Source organism: Sinohyriopsis cumingii, chromosome 13, assembly GCF_028554795.1.
Source record: "Sinohyriopsis cumingii isolate HCF-2022 chromosome 13, ASM2855479v2, whole genome shotgun sequence".
In the NCBI taxonomy this organism is placed as follows: Eukaryota; Metazoa; Mollusca; class Bivalvia; order Unionida; family Unionidae; genus Sinohyriopsis; species Sinohyriopsis cumingii.
Window position 1 is genome coordinate 3,338,496 of NC_142973.1, and position 18,722 is coordinate 3,357,217.

Consider the following 18,722-nt stretch of genomic DNA (forward strand, 5'->3'; position numbering starts at 1 on the left):
TTATTCCATACCCAAAGATCAGTTTTTTTCCATACTCAAGGACCAGTTTATTCCATACTCAAAGACCAGTTTATGCCAACAGACTAAGAGCAAACAAAAATGCAAGATTGTGTCATCTACATAGGCTATGACGGTCACATAATGCAAGAACCCATATCCTATTGTGTCATCTATGTGGATTATAAAGGTCAAGAATTTTTTCTCAGCATTAATTAAGTTTGATATCGATATGTCCTTACGTGGATACCATTTTGCATAATATTATCAGCCTGTTTCATAAAGTGTTACGAACATAATGCATTACGCATGTTTATAATTGCAACTGATAAAATATTACTATTGCACGCACAAAAAAAAACCCATCTAAGGTATGACAGTACTGAACAAAGAAAGAAGTATACCTCTAAAGAGCCCCTTCTGAATTAAGTGTGTCTAAGAATACGTAAAATGGTCTTTTTCACATTTTCTAATGACGACAGCCACCATTTTGTCACGTGATCTAGCCTGCTCATAGGTAACATTATGACTGTTATGAATGAGCTTAATTTTTGCACTGGATAACCAAAACAATCCACTTCGTGAACAGCTTGTATGCGGTTGGTTGGTTACTAATTACGTGGTGTTGTTTACTTTGATGGCAGAACGAGTACAAAGAGAATGGATCCGCTCATAGTGCAGTACTGGAGATCGATTGTTAACTCAGAATAAGGATTCCCTGTCAGTGCCTCATAAAGTCGTTGATATTATTGATAATTTGTTATGATTTATGATATACCGCCTGTACTCGCCTATAAGAAGAGTGCAACTGCAAACTGCACAGACCCAGATATGAAGTTGCATAATGCGCCGGCAGATCTGGGTCTGTGCAGTTTGTTAGGAGCAATCAGCAGAACAAACAACTTAGTATCTGATCTGCAGGCGCCTTATGCTACGGTAGATCAGGATTCATGTTGTTTGCAGTTTGAATCAACTTATAAGCGAGCACATACAGTAAGAAAAAATATTTGTTGGAATGGTTACCGTAAATTGGCATGTTGTAATTATTCGTTTTATTTGTAAGCGTATTCCTTTTAGATTTATAGAGGCTGAAAACAAAGTCACATAACAAAAGCAAGTGTAATAATAAAACAAGTACGAAAAAGAAAATAAGACAAAAACACAGTCATATGAAATTGTCAAAGCAATTAGAGATTCTTTAAATTGGAATTTAAGTACGATTCTTTATTAACCTGAGTTAGTGTTCTAAGAATAGTACATTGTACATGCACATAAGCTCAAATGCGCGGTTTTCTTTAGATTTATAAAACTGTTCTTTCTAAATTATATGTGCTAATGGAAAGGTTAAATTATGGCATATTTGAATACAAGTGCTCGTTTTAAATTAATTTGTTTGGTAAGATCGAACAGCAGTGGCTTTACCCAGAACTGTTTTGCATTCTTTGACATCAGAATTGCTTCTTTAAAAATGTTTAATTTAAACCAGCCATTTTTATTGGGATCAATGCAGATACAAATATATCGCATGTACTCACGTATAAGACAAGTCAAACTGCAAACAACAAAGATCCTGATCTGCCATAGCATAATGTGCCTGCATATCAGAGTCTATGTTTGTTCTACTGACTACTCCTAACAAACTGCACAGATCCAGATCTGCCTTCGTATTATGCGACGGCAGACGTGGGTCTGGGCAGTTTGCAGTTGTAATCACCTTATATAAGAGAGTCAAGACATGAGTACTTTTCTATGTATTTCATGACAAAGAATAACTTATATATTCTTATTTTAAAATGTTCCGATGTCTCAATTATTTTGGGTATTGGCAGCAGCGTAGCAAGAAATTATAGGCCCTGTGCAGGACTTAATTATGGGGCCCAATCCCAATAAAAAAATGTTTGTTTGAATTGGGAATTTCTGGCTCCCACTGGGCCTGAACATTTACCACACCTGGCCTAATTGCAGGGATTGTTTCGCCACTTAGTAATGAAAATATTGTAATATTTTGCCATTATGAAAGCATGCCCATTGCATAATCGCTATTAGATCTAACACAAATTATTTATGGCAGGTCAGTTTAATAATTACAACATGGAATCACGTGAATCTTACTGTAATCGCACTAGGGATTAGTTTTGTATATAGAAATGTAGATGTTTTACAGTTTTTTCACACAATTTGATAGAGTTCTTTACATTGTTCCTTAACGGTTGCCATAGCAAGCAAATGTATCAAAAATGCCGATACTATCAGTCTCTATTTTGTCTTCAGTATATAAGTTTTCAACCCAAATAGGATGATATCAGCAGATTTCATTTCGAGAACGAAATTTCCACGAAATACTCTTTCTTTTATAAGACAGATGATGATGATGATGATGATGATGATGATGATGATGATGATGATGATGAAAGCAACAAGAAAAAAAGAAATAATAATAATAATAATGATAATAATAACAATTATTATTATTATTATTATTATTAGTATCATCATCATTATTGCTATTATTATTATCATTATTATTATTATTATTATTATTATTATTATTATTATTATTATTATTATTATTATTTATGGCTTTTGAAATGGTCACGTACAAACGGATTGCGCTACTTTAATTTCATAGGAAATTTGGACACTTTTACCTTCTGTATTCAGATCGTTAATTTGGTACATAACTGGTAATTAGAGAAGACAGAATACTTAAAGTTATGTGCTACAATAAGTCTTCTTGCTCTATTCTCTTCAAACTGTTCATTCATACTTTATTTTAATTATAGATGGCGCACTTTAAGTGGATGTATGATTCCAAGTGATGAGTCACATAATCTTGCGGGTTGGGGTTGTTTGTTTGTTTGTTTTTATTTGAAGGTTAAGATTAGAGTGGAACTGAGTGTGCACTTAAAATATAAGGTTAAAACTGTTTCAACCCATTCCAGAGGTAATTTTCAACAGCTGAAACTCTGACGAACATTAAATTTCTAAACCTCTTTCAATTGGCAATGTGTAATACAATTTAACGTTTAGGATATTTTCATGTTTTTTTTTCTTCTTCTCAAATTGATGATGTGTACATGGTAGTTTCTTTCATCGACCAGTGTTACTTGTATTACCAGTGTTACTTGTATTACCAGTGTTGTTTGTATTACCAGTGTTACTTGTATTACCAGTGTTACTTGTATTACCAGTGTTACTTGTATTACTAGTGTTACTTGTATTACCAGTGTTACTTGTATTACCAGTGTTACTTGTATTACCAGTGTTGTTTGTATTACCAGTGTTACTTGTATTACCAGTGTTACTTGTATTACCAGTGTTGTTTGTATTACCAGTGTTACTTGTATTACCAGTGTTACTTGTATTACCAGTGTTACTTGTATTACTAGTGTTACTTGTATTACCAGTGTTACTTGTATTACCAGTGTTGTTTGTATTACCAGTGTTGTTTGTATTACCAGTGTTACTTGTATTACCAGTGTTACTTGTATTACCAGTGTTGTTTGTATTACCAGTGTTGTTTGTATTACCAGTGTTGTTTGTATTACCAGTGTTACTTGTATTACCAGTGTTACTTGTATTACCAGTGTTGTTTGTATTACCAGTGTTGTTTGTATTACCAGTGTTGTTTGTATTACCAGTGTTACTTGTATTACCAGTGTTACTTGTATTACCAGTGTTACTTGTATTACCAGTGTTGTTTGTATTACCAGTGTTACTTGTATTACCAGTGTTACTTGTATTACCAGTGTTACTTGTATTACCAGTGTTGTTTGTATTACCAGTGTTACTTGTATTACCAGTGTTACTTGTATTACCAGTGTTACTTGTATTACCAGTGTTACTTGTATTACCAGTGTTGTTTGTATTACCAGTGTTGTTTGTATTACCAGTGTTACTTGTATTACCAGTGTTACTTGTATTACCAGTGTTGTTTGTATTACCAGTGTTACTTGTATTACCAGTGTTACTTGTATTACCAGTGTTGTTTGTATTACCAGTAGTGTTGTTTGTATTACCAGTGTTTTCTTTGTATTATCAGTGTTGTTTGCATTACCAGTGTTGTTTGTATTATCAGTGTTGTTTGTATTACCAGTAGTTTTGTTTGTATTAACAGTTTATATATTACCAGTGTTGTCTGTATTACCAGTGTTGTTTGCATTATCAGCGTTGTTTGTATTACCAATGTTGCTTGTATTACCAGTGTTGTTTGTATTATCAGTGTTGTTTGTATTACCAGTGTTGTTTGTATTATCATTGTTGTTTGTATTACCAGTATTGTTTGTATTACCAGTGTTGTTTGTATTATCAGTGTTGTTTATATTACCAGTGTTGATTGTATTATCAGTGTTGTTTGTCTTACCAGTGTTGTTTGTATTATCAGTGTTGTTTGTATTATCTAACAATACTTTTGACATAAATCAAAGCCCATAAAGTACAAGTTTAAAAAAATTAAACAAGCAAAATGAAACATCACATTTGCTAAAAAGGTCTCAGAAACATTTAATCGTACTCTGTGTGCCTAGTAAGAAAACATATAGGACTGGAATCATTTCATCTCTTCAGAACTAGAGGATCGACATTTTATTTCTAACCTCTAGGTCTAATAATAATAATAATAATAATAATAATAATAATAATAAACTTTCTTTAACGAGGATGGCAAAACGTTGTTTTTGCACCAACGTTTTGCTTCGTAAGTAGAATACGTGCAATTTATCAGAAGACTGAAATATAGTCCGCAACAGGTGAAATATAGTCCGCAACAAGTGCAGGAGTGTGCGTTGCTGTGACGATCTCGATATGGAAAGAGATGAAAGATGTAAAGTCCAACGATTTAAAAAAATAAGTCTTCCATATGTGTTGTCATCTTCGTCACGTTCGGAATGTGTATGGATTTCAACCTCGTGTTGTAAACTTTGCTGCCTGCAAACGGCCGAATAATAAAGCTTTAAAACATTGAAGTTCATATACATGTACCCGACGGACTTTATTGCAAAAACGCTTTCACTGTAATTTTGTGTAGCATGTATGTATGTATGTATGTATGTATGTATGTATGTATGTATGCTTTTATTTATCTACAAATTGTAGTAATACAAAAATCATTTGTAAGATAGTAAAACTATCTATGTTATATTCAAATATGATTTAGAACAAAGACTACTGGATACGTTTTATCGCTGACTAAATTTATTTCCATATCATAGCGTCAGTGAAATGACATAGAGAAAAATATAAACGAACAAAATGTATCTTAAAATGGTATACAATGGAGATACGGAAAACGGCTGTTGGACAACCATAAAATGGAATGACAAAAAGACCATTTACACACAATTTCGGTGAACACAAAAACATAAATTGAGGTGAATCAATAACAACACTGAATATAACTGGCCCAAATTAAACGAAACAAAACGAAATCTTCAATAGTTTACGAACTATTAATTTTTTTCTGCATATTTCTTGCCCACGGCTGTGAAGCATACTTTTTTCCCAAATGTTCTGACACCTAACGACTTCATGCAAATCATAAAAATATTGGAATAGAGCTCTGAAATTAAATTAGTACTTTTTGCAAACTGCCAATGAATTCATTCACGTCGAATACGCTAGTTTAGTTTGTTTTTGTTTCATGTAAATGTCCACAGAAGATGTAACAAAAAACAGAAAAGCCCAGCTAAAGTAGAAATCGTATGTAACTAACTAAAAATGTTGCTGTTTACATGCGGTAAAATTATTTAAAATAATGCACATTAAATGTTTCACAGAATCCCTTGTTGAAGCACATCTGATCTACAAACATCATAACAAAGAAATATTTTAGCACATATAACTAAGGGCTTCAAAATTACAATATATATGAACGATTTGAAGTTGCGCACCATCAGTTGCATTTACAGAGATTACGTGGACTGAAAAGTCTTAAATGTACTTATATCTAGCGTTGATATATGAATTAAACCTCATGAAGAATGCATGTGTCTCTAAATCTCCTTCATTAGCATTCTAGCAATTTTCCCACGTAAAATAAATAAATATAATTCACCCAGCAGCAGCACTTTTTACCAAATTCTTCACTGTACTGATTCATAAAAAGACGGCTAGCACATACATATAGACGTGATCCTAATACCAAGTTTGGTGCACATGTACAAAACATTTTTTTAAAACCCAGTATATGGAGCCTCGTTCGAGGTATTCATTAAACTTAATTATGTTGTTCGTTGACAAATGCATACAAAACTCAAATCCTTATATATATATATATATATATATATATATATATAATATAGCAGAAAAGATAAACAATTGACGTTTTAATTAAATTTCCATTTTTATAATTTTTAATTCAAAGACATTAATTGCGAAAAATTTTAATAAAATTTTTATTCTATCTTTCATTAGTTTAAATGCATGATTTCAAATTTCATCATCTAAGAAAACAGCATTTTTCAACCAAAAAAAATGACAACGCGGCCTCCAATATTTGAGATAATTTCTAAAATATTATATAATGTACATGAAGTTGAAAATGTAAAATAAGCGTCATCAATACTTTTACAAAAAGCTTGAGTTAGGATAGCGGTAAGGCATTTGTTTCACAAGAACTTAAAGAATATATCTTATCATTTCCTAAAATCCCACGCAAGTTTTATGTTAATAATAAATTGGACAACTGGAGACAGACATACAACTGTCCAGTATTGTCAGTGTCCATTGTTTATCGATATTAACGCAGTTTTTTCATAAAATCGTTACATGTTTCGTAACTCTAAGTAACGAAGAAAATACCCTGTCAACAAAAAAAATGTTACTTTGCGACGATTTTACCTTATTGTTCATATTAAAATCATTCAAAGAACGTATGTCTAATTTTACTTCAACATGTATGAAATCTTCACTGAGAGCTTCACATTTAAAGACACCACAAAAACATGTATATTTGGCAGTGGAAGTAAATCTATTGGACCATAATATTTCTACATTTTATACAACAAATTTTATTGAGATCTTTTCAGATTTTTTAATCGTAAAATGTATATTAATGACAATTAGAAACTTTTGAAAGGGAAATGTATTTAATTGGTTTTTTTAGGAGTGTAATGTACCTAAAATTATACATTTTCTCAATCCTGCAATAGAAAAATGGGCGTCAATTTGGTTTCTCAAAGAATGGCCTCTGTCCAAATTTAAACTACCAATAGTAAGTTCATTACTCTCTTAAATTTTAAGGCATAAATCTTCTGATTTTTCTTTTAAAAATCTGAATTTGAAAATAGACCAAAATAGTATGCCATCACAATTCCATCGAACCAGTTAGTTTTTCTTCGGTGTAATGTGTATTCAGGAAAAGATCTTTGAAAACAATAGTGATAGTTCCTTATTTTGAAATTTTTGAAAATTTGTATTATATAATCTATAACGGAATAATAAAGACTGTTTTAGTGTACTACAATAAAGCTGATCATGAAATACACATCTCTGCTAAATATTGGGCTAAAAGGAGGAGCAGGTTATGTTTCATGTAAATACAGATATATTATCATAAACTGATTAGTATATCGACGAAGAACGAATGAAATTTATTTACTTTTTTACCTGAGAATTCGTAGATAGAACGATCATATCGATCTGCACATCTTATGTATGACTTGCACGTGGTTTATACATAAATTATTGTGTACCGCTCGTTTAAAGAGTCCTCCATGTTCCCAGTTGTCCACTCTTCTTGAGCATAATGCAACTAATTTTGCCTTTTCTTGACAAAATTAGGTACTAAGCTTGCTGGACATAACCATAATGAATTGTGTAGTCAGTAGAGTGATCAGCACGATCCCCCGGCAGGTAAATATATTGTATATTTGAAAAGGGGAGAAAATTCAGCAAAATAATGCTTACTTTCATATGTATTTTCGTCTATTCAGATAACACATCACAATCATGTCAAGCACTAGTCCTTAAACCGGACTTATAGAGTCAAGTATAGAAAATTTCTTTTGCAATTGAAGTTCAGGTGGATTTCTTCTATGGATTTCAAGGATCTATACACCAAGTACCTTTTATTCGTACATTTCTTGACTTTGCATTAATAACGACACTCTGTTCCACGTAAAAATACAACCATGTGGAATTCATGCGCTTCCATTCATTGCTTAGAGCAGTGCAGAAGCTCCTTTCACACAGACATCATGTGCACGCTCTAGACGTTGGGCAAGTTTTGGTTCCGTTAGGAATCGACCAAAGTTTTATTGTACCTGCCGCGATTTAATTATTCTGACACGATTGGTGGAACTACTTTTCTTAGCCCGTGATTAATTTCAGTCCACATTCATTGAATTCTTGGCCAATATTGTGAAGACATTGAGCCCATGTGATGCGCACCTAAGTCTTGGTGTCCTCCGCCAGGAACTTGGATTGGTACGGAAACACCAGGGGATATTAAACCTGAAGGAAAAAAAAAGAGAACTTTGTTTTAATTGTATCAACGACACTAAAATATTCACAACGATAAATGTTGCACAAAACAATTTTTAAAAATCAGTTTAAATACAGTATTTGTCTTCACTATATTTTCATATATCGAACCTCTCCTTTACTTTATAGCTTTTAGTTTATATAGATTCTCAAAATCAGAGATGGATAATAAATATTTTGATCAATATTTGTTATATTTGAACTTGCTTTTATTTTTTATCTTCAAAAACGAGTTTATATGTTTCCAATGTATACATAAACAACGTGGAAGATATTGAACATCGCCTCCTTTATCGACGGGTTGAAACATTGACACTTTCAACTACATTAAAAAAAATAAGTTTGGGAGATTACATTTATGTTTCAAATCTAAAAGGCAAAGTAATTACTTAAAACAACAGTCCAAGCTATATTGATAAATAATGTTGCTTGTCCATCTTCTTAACGTCTTGAGTTCAAACGTTTAACCTTTGCCTCGTAACTAGGTAGTATGCAGACTGACCTTTGACAAGGTCAATACTAATATAGTCAAAAACAAGAGTCGTCATAGTCAAACAAAACAATCGTCATGGTCAGACGCAAGTCATCATAACCAGACAAGAGTAGTTGTATTCAAACACAAGGGTCATCACAATCAAACACAACAGTCGTCATAATCAAAACACAACAGTCGTCATAATCAAACACAACACTCGTCATAATCAAACACAACAGTCGTCATAATTAAACACAACAATCGTCATAATCAAACACAAGAGTAATCATAGTCAAACACTGTCTTGCTTATGCTTATAATAAAGCATTCTGGTGTCAACGAAGTAAAGGTTTTACTTGAAAAGTTAAGAAAGTCCATCGCAGTTCAAAGCAATTTTGAAGAGATAAAATAATCTTATCCCAGCTTAGTCTCAATTTGTTGATACTCGTCGTCATTTAGACCATCAGAGATGCAATTCAGGACTTCACACATCATCCGATGTCCTTTATATAATTTTAACACAATTGTTAAATATTGTTTGTAAAATGTAAAGACGTAAAATAACCCTATATTATTGAGAGTACTACGAATACCGTATACGTACCATTATGAGAGCTATGAGCCATGTGACTCTGGATCCCTGCTGCAGGATTGCACGAGGGACGCGAGTAAGCACTGAGAGACAAAGGATCATAACTCCGACCTGAGTAATCTACAAATTTTGAAAGATTAGTAAGTTATGTTTTCAATACACACACACATATATATATATATATATATATATATATATATATATATATATATATATATATATATATATATATATATATATATATATATATATATATATATATATATATATATATGAGTGTGTGTGTGATTAAATATAAAACATACACAATTAATGTTTTGAGAGAGCTGTTTGTTATATGTAATTAGCGAAACTAGCAGTGCATGATCGATTCCAAAAGTATTCACTCACTTTCAGTTTACTGGCTTATGAACAAGTATAAAAATAATTCCGTAAATACTTAAGTACCATTATCATTAATAAATTATATGAACTGATGCTTATGTATGTATGTATGTATGTATGTATGTATGTATGTATGTATGTATGTATGTATGTATGTATGTATATGTATGTATGTATGTATGTCACTTATTCCAAAAAGAATGACTGATTGGAGATTGACTACTGTACTTTCCTTTAAACTGAACAAAATTGCAACTCCGATTTCTTGTTCTTTAAAAATATACGTATAACGTGCAACTATAAAGCCTATATACAATGATGATAAACATTAGGGTATACCATGTTGGTTATACTACTGTGTCTATTTACAATTTTATGCCAATAATTTTAATTATAAACAAAATTGTCCTTACTTATTTTAGTAGAATTTGAAAAGGATCTAATTAACAAATTACTTATTATGTGTAACAAAATATAAGAGACACACCTGTGCAAAAGCAAATACTATAAAAAGACAAAAATTGTGATAACCTAAATGATAGTCATAACTGTAATTAATATGACTTGAACATCTATCAAAATGGATAGCTCTGAAATATTTGTTTATAAACGTTGAAAAGAAAGTATATTAGAAAAATACATTTAAAAACTCACATGTACCTGGCAACATACAGGAATAAGAAGACGCATTGGACGACTGCAGACAGGCAGGATTGGGTTGAAGATTGTTTGACAGTGAATAGCTTGGAACAGTGGGAATTGAACTGCAATAAAAAAAATGAAGATGCAGTGATGTTTTGGTATGAAATTGTTTTAAATATATCGAATGTCGCCAAAATATTCGTATTCATTTTAGTGGAATACAAAATTTCTAACCACATGCTCATTCTAATTAGAACACGAGACATAATAGCCAACAGGAAGAAATATAAACATGGTGGTAAAAATGAAATTATTGGAAACATGTTAAGAAAAGTTATTTCGTAAATGTTTTCAATCTCATGCATTGTACTTCCCACCTTCCAGACATACACTGATAGACAGGTAACTCTCTTACCTCTGTGGACTGTTGCAGAATCTGAAATTGTGGAAGTTTAAAATTAAAAATAATACGTCGAAGTAGTGCACATTGTGTAACCAACCACCCCCAAAAGAAACCTTTGGAATTAAATTTAAAATAACACGTTAAGATGTACGTTACATCTAGAATCCCGAATGTTTCAAGAGTATGACATCATCAAGTACATTAATCTTTTAATACGTATCTGCCAGCTTTAGTGTAACAAAATATTCAGATTATAATCTCGAGGATGAATTCACACTTCAATCATAAAACTCATATTAATATAAATACTGGTAATAAATAAACTATTATTATTATTATTATTATTAGTAGTAGTAGTAGTAGTAGTATCATTATTATGTAGTGGAAGCACTAGTGTAACAATGAAGTAAAATGAAATCATTCAGTCATAGCGTTTGATAGAAAACGGAGAGTTGTACATTTATTGACAATGTCCTGCACATAATAGCAATGCCTTACATTTCATTACATATTCATTTTATTACTTAAATAATATTATCCTTCTATTACATTTTTTAAAAATGATGTGTTGTGGCAATAATAATAATAATAATAATAATAATAATAATAATAATAATAATACTTAGATGATTTTACCATTGATACTAATAAAGAATTTGTTCATATTTACTATTATTATTATTATTATTATTATTATTATTATTATTATATTATTATTATTATTATTATTATTATTATTATTATTATTATTATTATTATTATTAAATGTAACCAAACTACAGAAGAGCAAATAAAAACTAAAGATATGGAAATGTATACAAATTACGAGAAAAACAAATCGACATTATTAAAAGTACTCACCGATAAGAGTCCGGAACTTGACCTATAGATTGCAAAGTGGAATACATTCCGTTCGGAAACCCGCTGTTTAAAGGAATACGTGAGGAACCGTTGACTGGGTCTCGACGTTGATTTCTCAATTTTTCTTCTCGACGCCACTTTGCCCGGCGGTTAGAGAACCACACCTAAAATTACATACAAACGGGTTATTATTTACAATTTAGCATCTTCGCATGGAACGTTCCCAAGGTCATGATAGAATAATCGACTCAAGGTGTTTAAGAGCAAACACTTTACCCGAATGTTGATAAGTTATTAGTATTGTCTTTACTGACGGTTGATCGGAAATAGAAGTTAATAACTTCTAATGAGCCCACTTAGGACGTTTAATGAGCTATACACTATTCATTAAAACAGTACACTTGTCAAGATTGCATAGAATACGCATTAATTAGTGTGAAATTTCTTCTTTTTGTTTGGCAATAACCTAACATATACTTATCAAATTCCCTTTTTTTCTTAATGGGGTACTTAAACGTTTGTTTAAATAGAATAAATAATAAATTAAAGAAAATAAACTAAACGTTTCGTTAAAATTACAGTTATTACCTTTGTAAATTTAGATTCTATAAAAGGATATAATGCAAATATTTGGTTATGATTTTACTAATTGTCGTTATTTATAGGATTGCACTAATTAACTTTATTTACTGAAATGCCTTATTTGATCGATTGTTCGCTATTATTATACATTTATTATTATACATTATTGTTCTTCTTTCTATGACCAATACATGCAATCATTGACATGCATTTTGTAAGTCATACTCTTGTCTTTAGAGCTAATACATGAGTACTTTTCCTTATTTCTAATAGTAATCTCTTTGTAGGTCTGTTCGGTATTTTAGTTTCTCATAAACAGTTTAGATATCTCGATTATATGCAAGTTTCATAGACAGGTATACGTTTGTACTCACCTGTATTCTTGCTTCGGGTAAGTCAATCTTTTGTGCTAGCCTCTCTCTCGCAAACACATCAGGGTAATGAGTCCGTTCGAACTCTAAAATTAAAACAGATTGAACACACTACAGGTTAAAGTAAAGTAAATTGTACAGCCTCGTCAAATCTTGTGCAAAACATCTTAGAAACTGTAAATACGTTTAATAGCTTCTCTTAAATAAAAATTCCGTCAACAATTTAAAAAGTGCGAATAGGTACACAATGCTGCAATTTTATCTGGACGTCACAATAGTTAAAATTCATCATTCTATTCTGCAATTAAAAAAAAAAAACAAGAGCATTTTTCTTATAGAAATGTTATTGGGATTATACTTTTGTGAATCATATTCTTGATAACAAAACACGAAATCTTTTGAATTAAATTTATATTTTATCTCTCCCATAGTTGAAACCTTGAAAGCAACCATACTGGAATCATGTAAACCCTAGTTACGATTGTTATTCAGGGAGGAAAATGTTCTACATCTAACTTAGGTTGTTATTTTAATATAGATAATAAAGGACAAGTATCCCTGATATCAAACAGGCTTGTAGATGAATTCCACGACTAAATTTAAATAGCAAGAGCTTTATGGAATTTTCTTCAAACAATGTATATCTTCACCTCGTATAATTCTGAAGTCGTCAAATAAAGTTAAATGCAAGTTATAAAAGCACCACAGTTATGTTTATTTCTGCTAATTACTTAATCTATCGCTCTTTTCGTGCCATTAACGCCTACAAGGTATACGATAATTTCATATTTATAAAAAAATCTATTCGTTTCATAAAATAAATTAAAAAAATAAAATAATGAGTTTGTTTAGTAGTTAATAATGCTTACAGTAGTTGTTGTTTATTATATAATTTTACATTCGGTACAACTTGAAAACCATAATCAACACTCCATTGTATGGCTCTCGTATTACGTTGCATTTAAAAACCAACGACTCCCAGAAACAATTACTATGACTTCGCTTGAGTAAACGAGATTTCCTAACTTGGCCTTGATTTATTTAAAGCCTTGAGAAAAAAAGTCTGTTCTAAGCCTGTGAGAATAGTCGTACCTACTGAAATGGTCGTCGTCATTGAGTATATGGTATCGTATCCAAATTTGTCTTATATCAATATCAATGCTGTACGACTGAATTTTAGATAAACATATGAGTGATAAATATAACATACCAAGAGTATATGGCATTGTATATAGTCAGGACGATACAATGTATTCAAAAGAAAACTGTACGTGTACGCGGATATATATTACTCTTGGCAAGACTCCAGAAACGTCGTGTTTTTCAGTAGGAATCAATGACACGAAGTCGTAGGTAAAGTAACTGATACAGTACAGCAGAATGTTAGGTAAGGGAAATTACGCCATTTACACTCAATTCTGAGATAATTGATAATATTTCCTTGTCATTATTTTCTATTCAGCGGATGCATATAATTTATTATGAGAGAAAGTATGACAATAGTCCAACGACAGATGCACGTGATGGTGTTAATTCGGAATACATATAAGAATGACGTTGCATTTGGTGCAAGTATAGCTGCTTTTAAAAAAAATCAAAAAAAACGCCTGAACTTTATAGGACATGCAATACAGGGTTTAGTTTAATCGTTTTCTTAAGGTAGCCATGATTTCGGTACGTGTATGGGTTCTTTCTCAAATATGGTACCGACAGAGCGAATACTTTCTGAACAAATTTGGACATATTGCTAACATCTGTGAACAAATAAAACTTTACCTTTCTCTAGCGATTCTATTTGTGCTGCCGTGAATGAAGTCCTATTCCTTTGCAGCTTCCGCTTCAGGCGCATGCGCATTTGCTCATCATTTGGAGTACTTTGTCCTCCATCGCTTTGATTGCTTTCTGAGCCCGATGCATTATCGTGATCTGAAAGGAATGGCGAATCCAATGTCAAGTGGACTCGGGTCACAATTATTACTTCCGGGTCAGTACCCAGTATCCAGATCCTTTTTAGAGCAATTTTTCCCTCTCTCTTATGAGTTAGAATTAGGAATTCTTGGTATTGACTTAATGAAATTGTTTACTCTTTGCAATATTACCACTGTGGTGTTGTCTGTGTGTATTCTGGCGACAGTGCACAGTAAGTACTGAGGCACTGTAGTTGGTCTGGAAGAGAAATCATTGACCCACTGCACGTCTTTTTTATTGTTTATAGTCCAGCCTCCGAAAAACATGCTGGTTAGCATATGACAAGAATTTCACCTTGAGTTTATCTTCAAAGATGCTTTAGATGATCATGTTAGTAAAGACTTATTAGGATTTGGACACACTGGGAAGTTCAGTACTGACAAACAAATATGGAAGATACGAAAATTAATTGTGATCTGAGTCCAATTATTGCGTTGGTGAAATATTGTCGTGTGACAAATGTTGTATGTAGACTAGGATCGAATCCACTAGGAATGTTTTATATCTCAACGAATCAAACTTAATTTAAACATGTTTGCATTCCTAATTGAAATTGTATACAGCACTACTTTTGAAATATCAGAATAGATTTCTTTCTTCTCGGGTCAGGTTCGGTTGACGTTGTAACTTTTTTCTTTCGTAGACATCCATTCTTCACACTGTTGTTAGGTCATACGATATTAACGTGGGACTGTTGTTAGGTCATACGATATTAACGTGGGACTGTTGTTAGGTCATACGATATTAACGTGTGACTGAAAGCACGCAAAAGTAGAGCATTGCATTACATCATTAGGTGTTATCTGTCGGTGCATTCAACACTGAAAGATGCTATAGGTGTCAGGAAAGATTTATTTTTGTGAGCATGAATGAAACTACGAATACTCTGCTGCAGCTGAATGATTTTGCTGAATGCCATTTATCATACAGTAAATTAAAAGCCTTTGTATGACTTGGATTTATCTGTAACTTACTTTGACTTGTCTTTTACTTTTGAATCATGCATGAGACACAAAGGAAGTTTTATTTCGCTGTCTCTAAAATTAGGAGATAGTTTTAGAGTATCTATCATTTCTGTATATGTTCCTTTTTTTCTAATTCTAATAAATTGTTGAATTTTTCAAATGACAAACATTGGGGGATGATAAGTAGATCGTAGTGTTACAAAGCATCATGTAGCAAAACGATAAAACTAGCCATGCGCTTTAGGGCTCTATAGATCCCATTTCCAGGCTGACTAAGATGCCGACGAACATTAAAAACACAAAATCTTAAACAAAATAGGAACTTACCCACTGCCGTGTTACTTTGAAACAAATAGTACACATTAACCGCGGGTAACTTAGCTTTTAACAAATTTTTAAAAAGACACGTTAAGACAAAATAATATTCTCTTCCAAATTAGAATTCCTGATGTGCCAGGATGCAAAATTTTCAAAAAGTACACTTTTCTACATTTAAATTATTTGTAGTAATAATATCTGCTTGCGTAATATTTGTTTGACAATAGCAAAGCCGTATTTAAATATATATTTTGCTTAAGTTTTTGTGTTTCAAATTGTAATCGTCTTTGGTTGGTGATCTCAGTAGATCTGAACTGAAGAGCATTTGGACAAAAAAAAATTCTGACTCACTTGTTGTTGACTATCTTAGTTACTTTTTCATATTTCCTTGACTCTTTCTTTCCAATATATATATATATATATATATATATATATATATATATATATATATATATATATATATATATATATATATATATATATATATATATATATATATAGAGAGAGAGAGAGAGAGAGAGAGAGAGAGAGAGAGAGAGACAGACAGACAGACAGAGAGACAGAGACAGAGACAGAGAGAGAGACAGAGAGAGACAGACAGACAGACAGACAGATACAGAGACAGAGAGATAAAAGTCTATTGAGAATACATTTGTATCTGTAGCTAGATAAGTCAGTCCATAATGTATACTTTTAAAATAGGATTTTACCAGCCTCTATGAAATTTCACTTTTACTCTGATACATTAATAAAGAAAAAAGTACAATTACAGCACATACAAAAACTGAAGCAGCGAAGTAAAAACAAAATTTCTTTTCTTTTGTTCCAAGTCAGATACCATTTTAAAAAAAAAAACAACACAAGATAGGTATTTTATATGCATACACTCACACGCTTCTGTGAATGTTTTGCCATTCGTACACATCAAAATACAAATATCATTTTCATTTCTTGAATAGGACCTGTCACATGAGTATTAAAGACATGTCATAAACAGGACATGTCACTAGAGTATTAAAGTCGTATCATGAACATGACATGTCACTTGAGTATCAAAGTCATGTCATGAACAGGACATGTCACTTCATTATTATAGCAATGTCACGAACAGGACATATCACACACGTATTAAAGTCATGTCATGAATAGGACATGTCTCTTGAGTCTGTTCTTGTTTCTCTTGAGCAGCAAATTATGATCTTTAATCTTGACATATTTGAACGGGTTTATATTCAGATCTATATATCTTTCATATACAATAAATTTAAATAGAAAATTTGATTTGTTTAAAGCTCCATTGAAATAGAAATAATTAAAAATTAAATCCCACTTTCTCAACTTAAAATCTATCGTTTTAGCCTTGCAAATGTCGTGCATGTGCATGCAATGAAATGACATGAGTTTCTATTGATCAAATGGCCACATTTTTAAGTAAACAATATACTCTACGATGCCAATGAATTAATATTCCCTCTGGACCACTTCAGTGGATGTTGTTTAGGAGTTTTTCGTGCAATCTAAGTCCAATAAATCATCATTTGTTTTGTTGCTTTTCAGCATTTCATTCATTGCCAGGATCGAAATGCAAAGAAATGATTTATCACGGTGCATGTGCAAACACACGCCTTGTAAAATGATAGCCCTCAAATAATTTCCTATTTTCTATGAAATACTTGGATCATGTAATATAGTTAAAATTGTTATCTCATCATGAGATAGAATCGCACATATCAAATATATTTCTCTTGAATATTTTATTGAAACGGTGAGATAAGGTTCTTTTTTAAATAAAAGAACAATTATCACATCATTAGTTGTATTAGATCATGCACTCGTACAGCTTTTAGTCCCATCATTTACTACAAAAGTTATCTCTATTTCTGGGAAAAAGATACATTTGTAAGAGCTTACTTATAAATAATTCAATTAACCAAACTACTATGCCGCAGCCACCGTTGACTCCATCATATTTTTTCCCCAGAAACAGGGTTCGAACCCCGGCCGAGTCATACCAAAGACTTATAAAAATGGTACTAACAGTTGCTTCGCTAGACGCTCAGCATTAAGAGGTTAGTGTTAGGACTGGTTGGCAAGGTGTCAGGATAATGTGACTGGGTTTGACATCATGCTACATGTCTGCGACATGATGCCCCAGTGCTAGACATCACCTTAAACTGCCACACTGCAGACATCTTAGCAATATGACTGAAAAATTGTTAAAGCTACATTCAAAATCCAAATCACACACACACACACATCCCCAAATAACACACATAATTATCATTAAATGTCTACATGAACCTTCTAAATAAAAGCTCCATCTAACACTGTATGTGCCCCTCAACAAGAAAGCTGATATATTTTTTAATTACAGAACGTGTTAAAGCAGCAACAGAATTCACGTTTAATGGCAGGAACCGTGTTAATTAGATCAATAATTTAAACGGTATGTATTCCACCCACTTAGTTAACAAGATAATTAATGGAGGAAATGCTGAATTTACCACCGCGTAAATATAAGTTTGTTAAAGAAATCGGAGAACGAAAATATAGGATGGAAGTTACGCCGCGGGAACGAAAATTCCTCTGTAATGGCGAGAGTCGTGCCCATTGTCTGATTTCAGTTTGAACATGATCTATAAATATTGATATCATACAACACGACTTATAAAATCAATATCCC

The 18,722-nt window shown here is 32.0% G+C and overlaps 1 protein-coding gene across 2 annotated transcripts in view; it reads right to left on the reverse strand.

The window, feature by feature from the left end:
- Window positions 1–5,168: 5,168 nt before the first annotated feature.
- LOC149784855 (paired box protein Pax-6-like) overlaps window positions 5,169–18,722 on the reverse strand; it is a 66,818-nt gene continuing 53,264 nt past the window's right edge. Inside the window, exons 6-12 of one of the 2 annotated variants that reach the window (XM_089978429.1) lie at window positions 14,565–14,714; window positions 12,792–12,874; window positions 11,836–11,999; window positions 10,987–11,007; window positions 10,584–10,693; window positions 9,558–9,665; window positions 5,169–8,448 (exon numbers count right to left, since the gene is read on the reverse strand). In XM_089978429.1, coding sequence (XP_089834555.1) covers window positions 8,333–8,448; window positions 9,558–9,665; window positions 10,584–10,693; window positions 10,987–11,007; window positions 11,836–11,999; window positions 12,792–12,874; window positions 14,565–14,714 — 752 coding nt within the window. In that variant the 3' untranslated portion in view covers window positions 5,169–8,332. The remainder of the gene's footprint in view (window positions 8,449–9,557; window positions 9,666–10,583; window positions 10,694–10,986; window positions 11,008–11,835; window positions 12,000–12,791; window positions 12,875–14,564; window positions 14,715–18,722) is intronic. The other variant, XM_089978430.1, reaches the window with a different exon arrangement.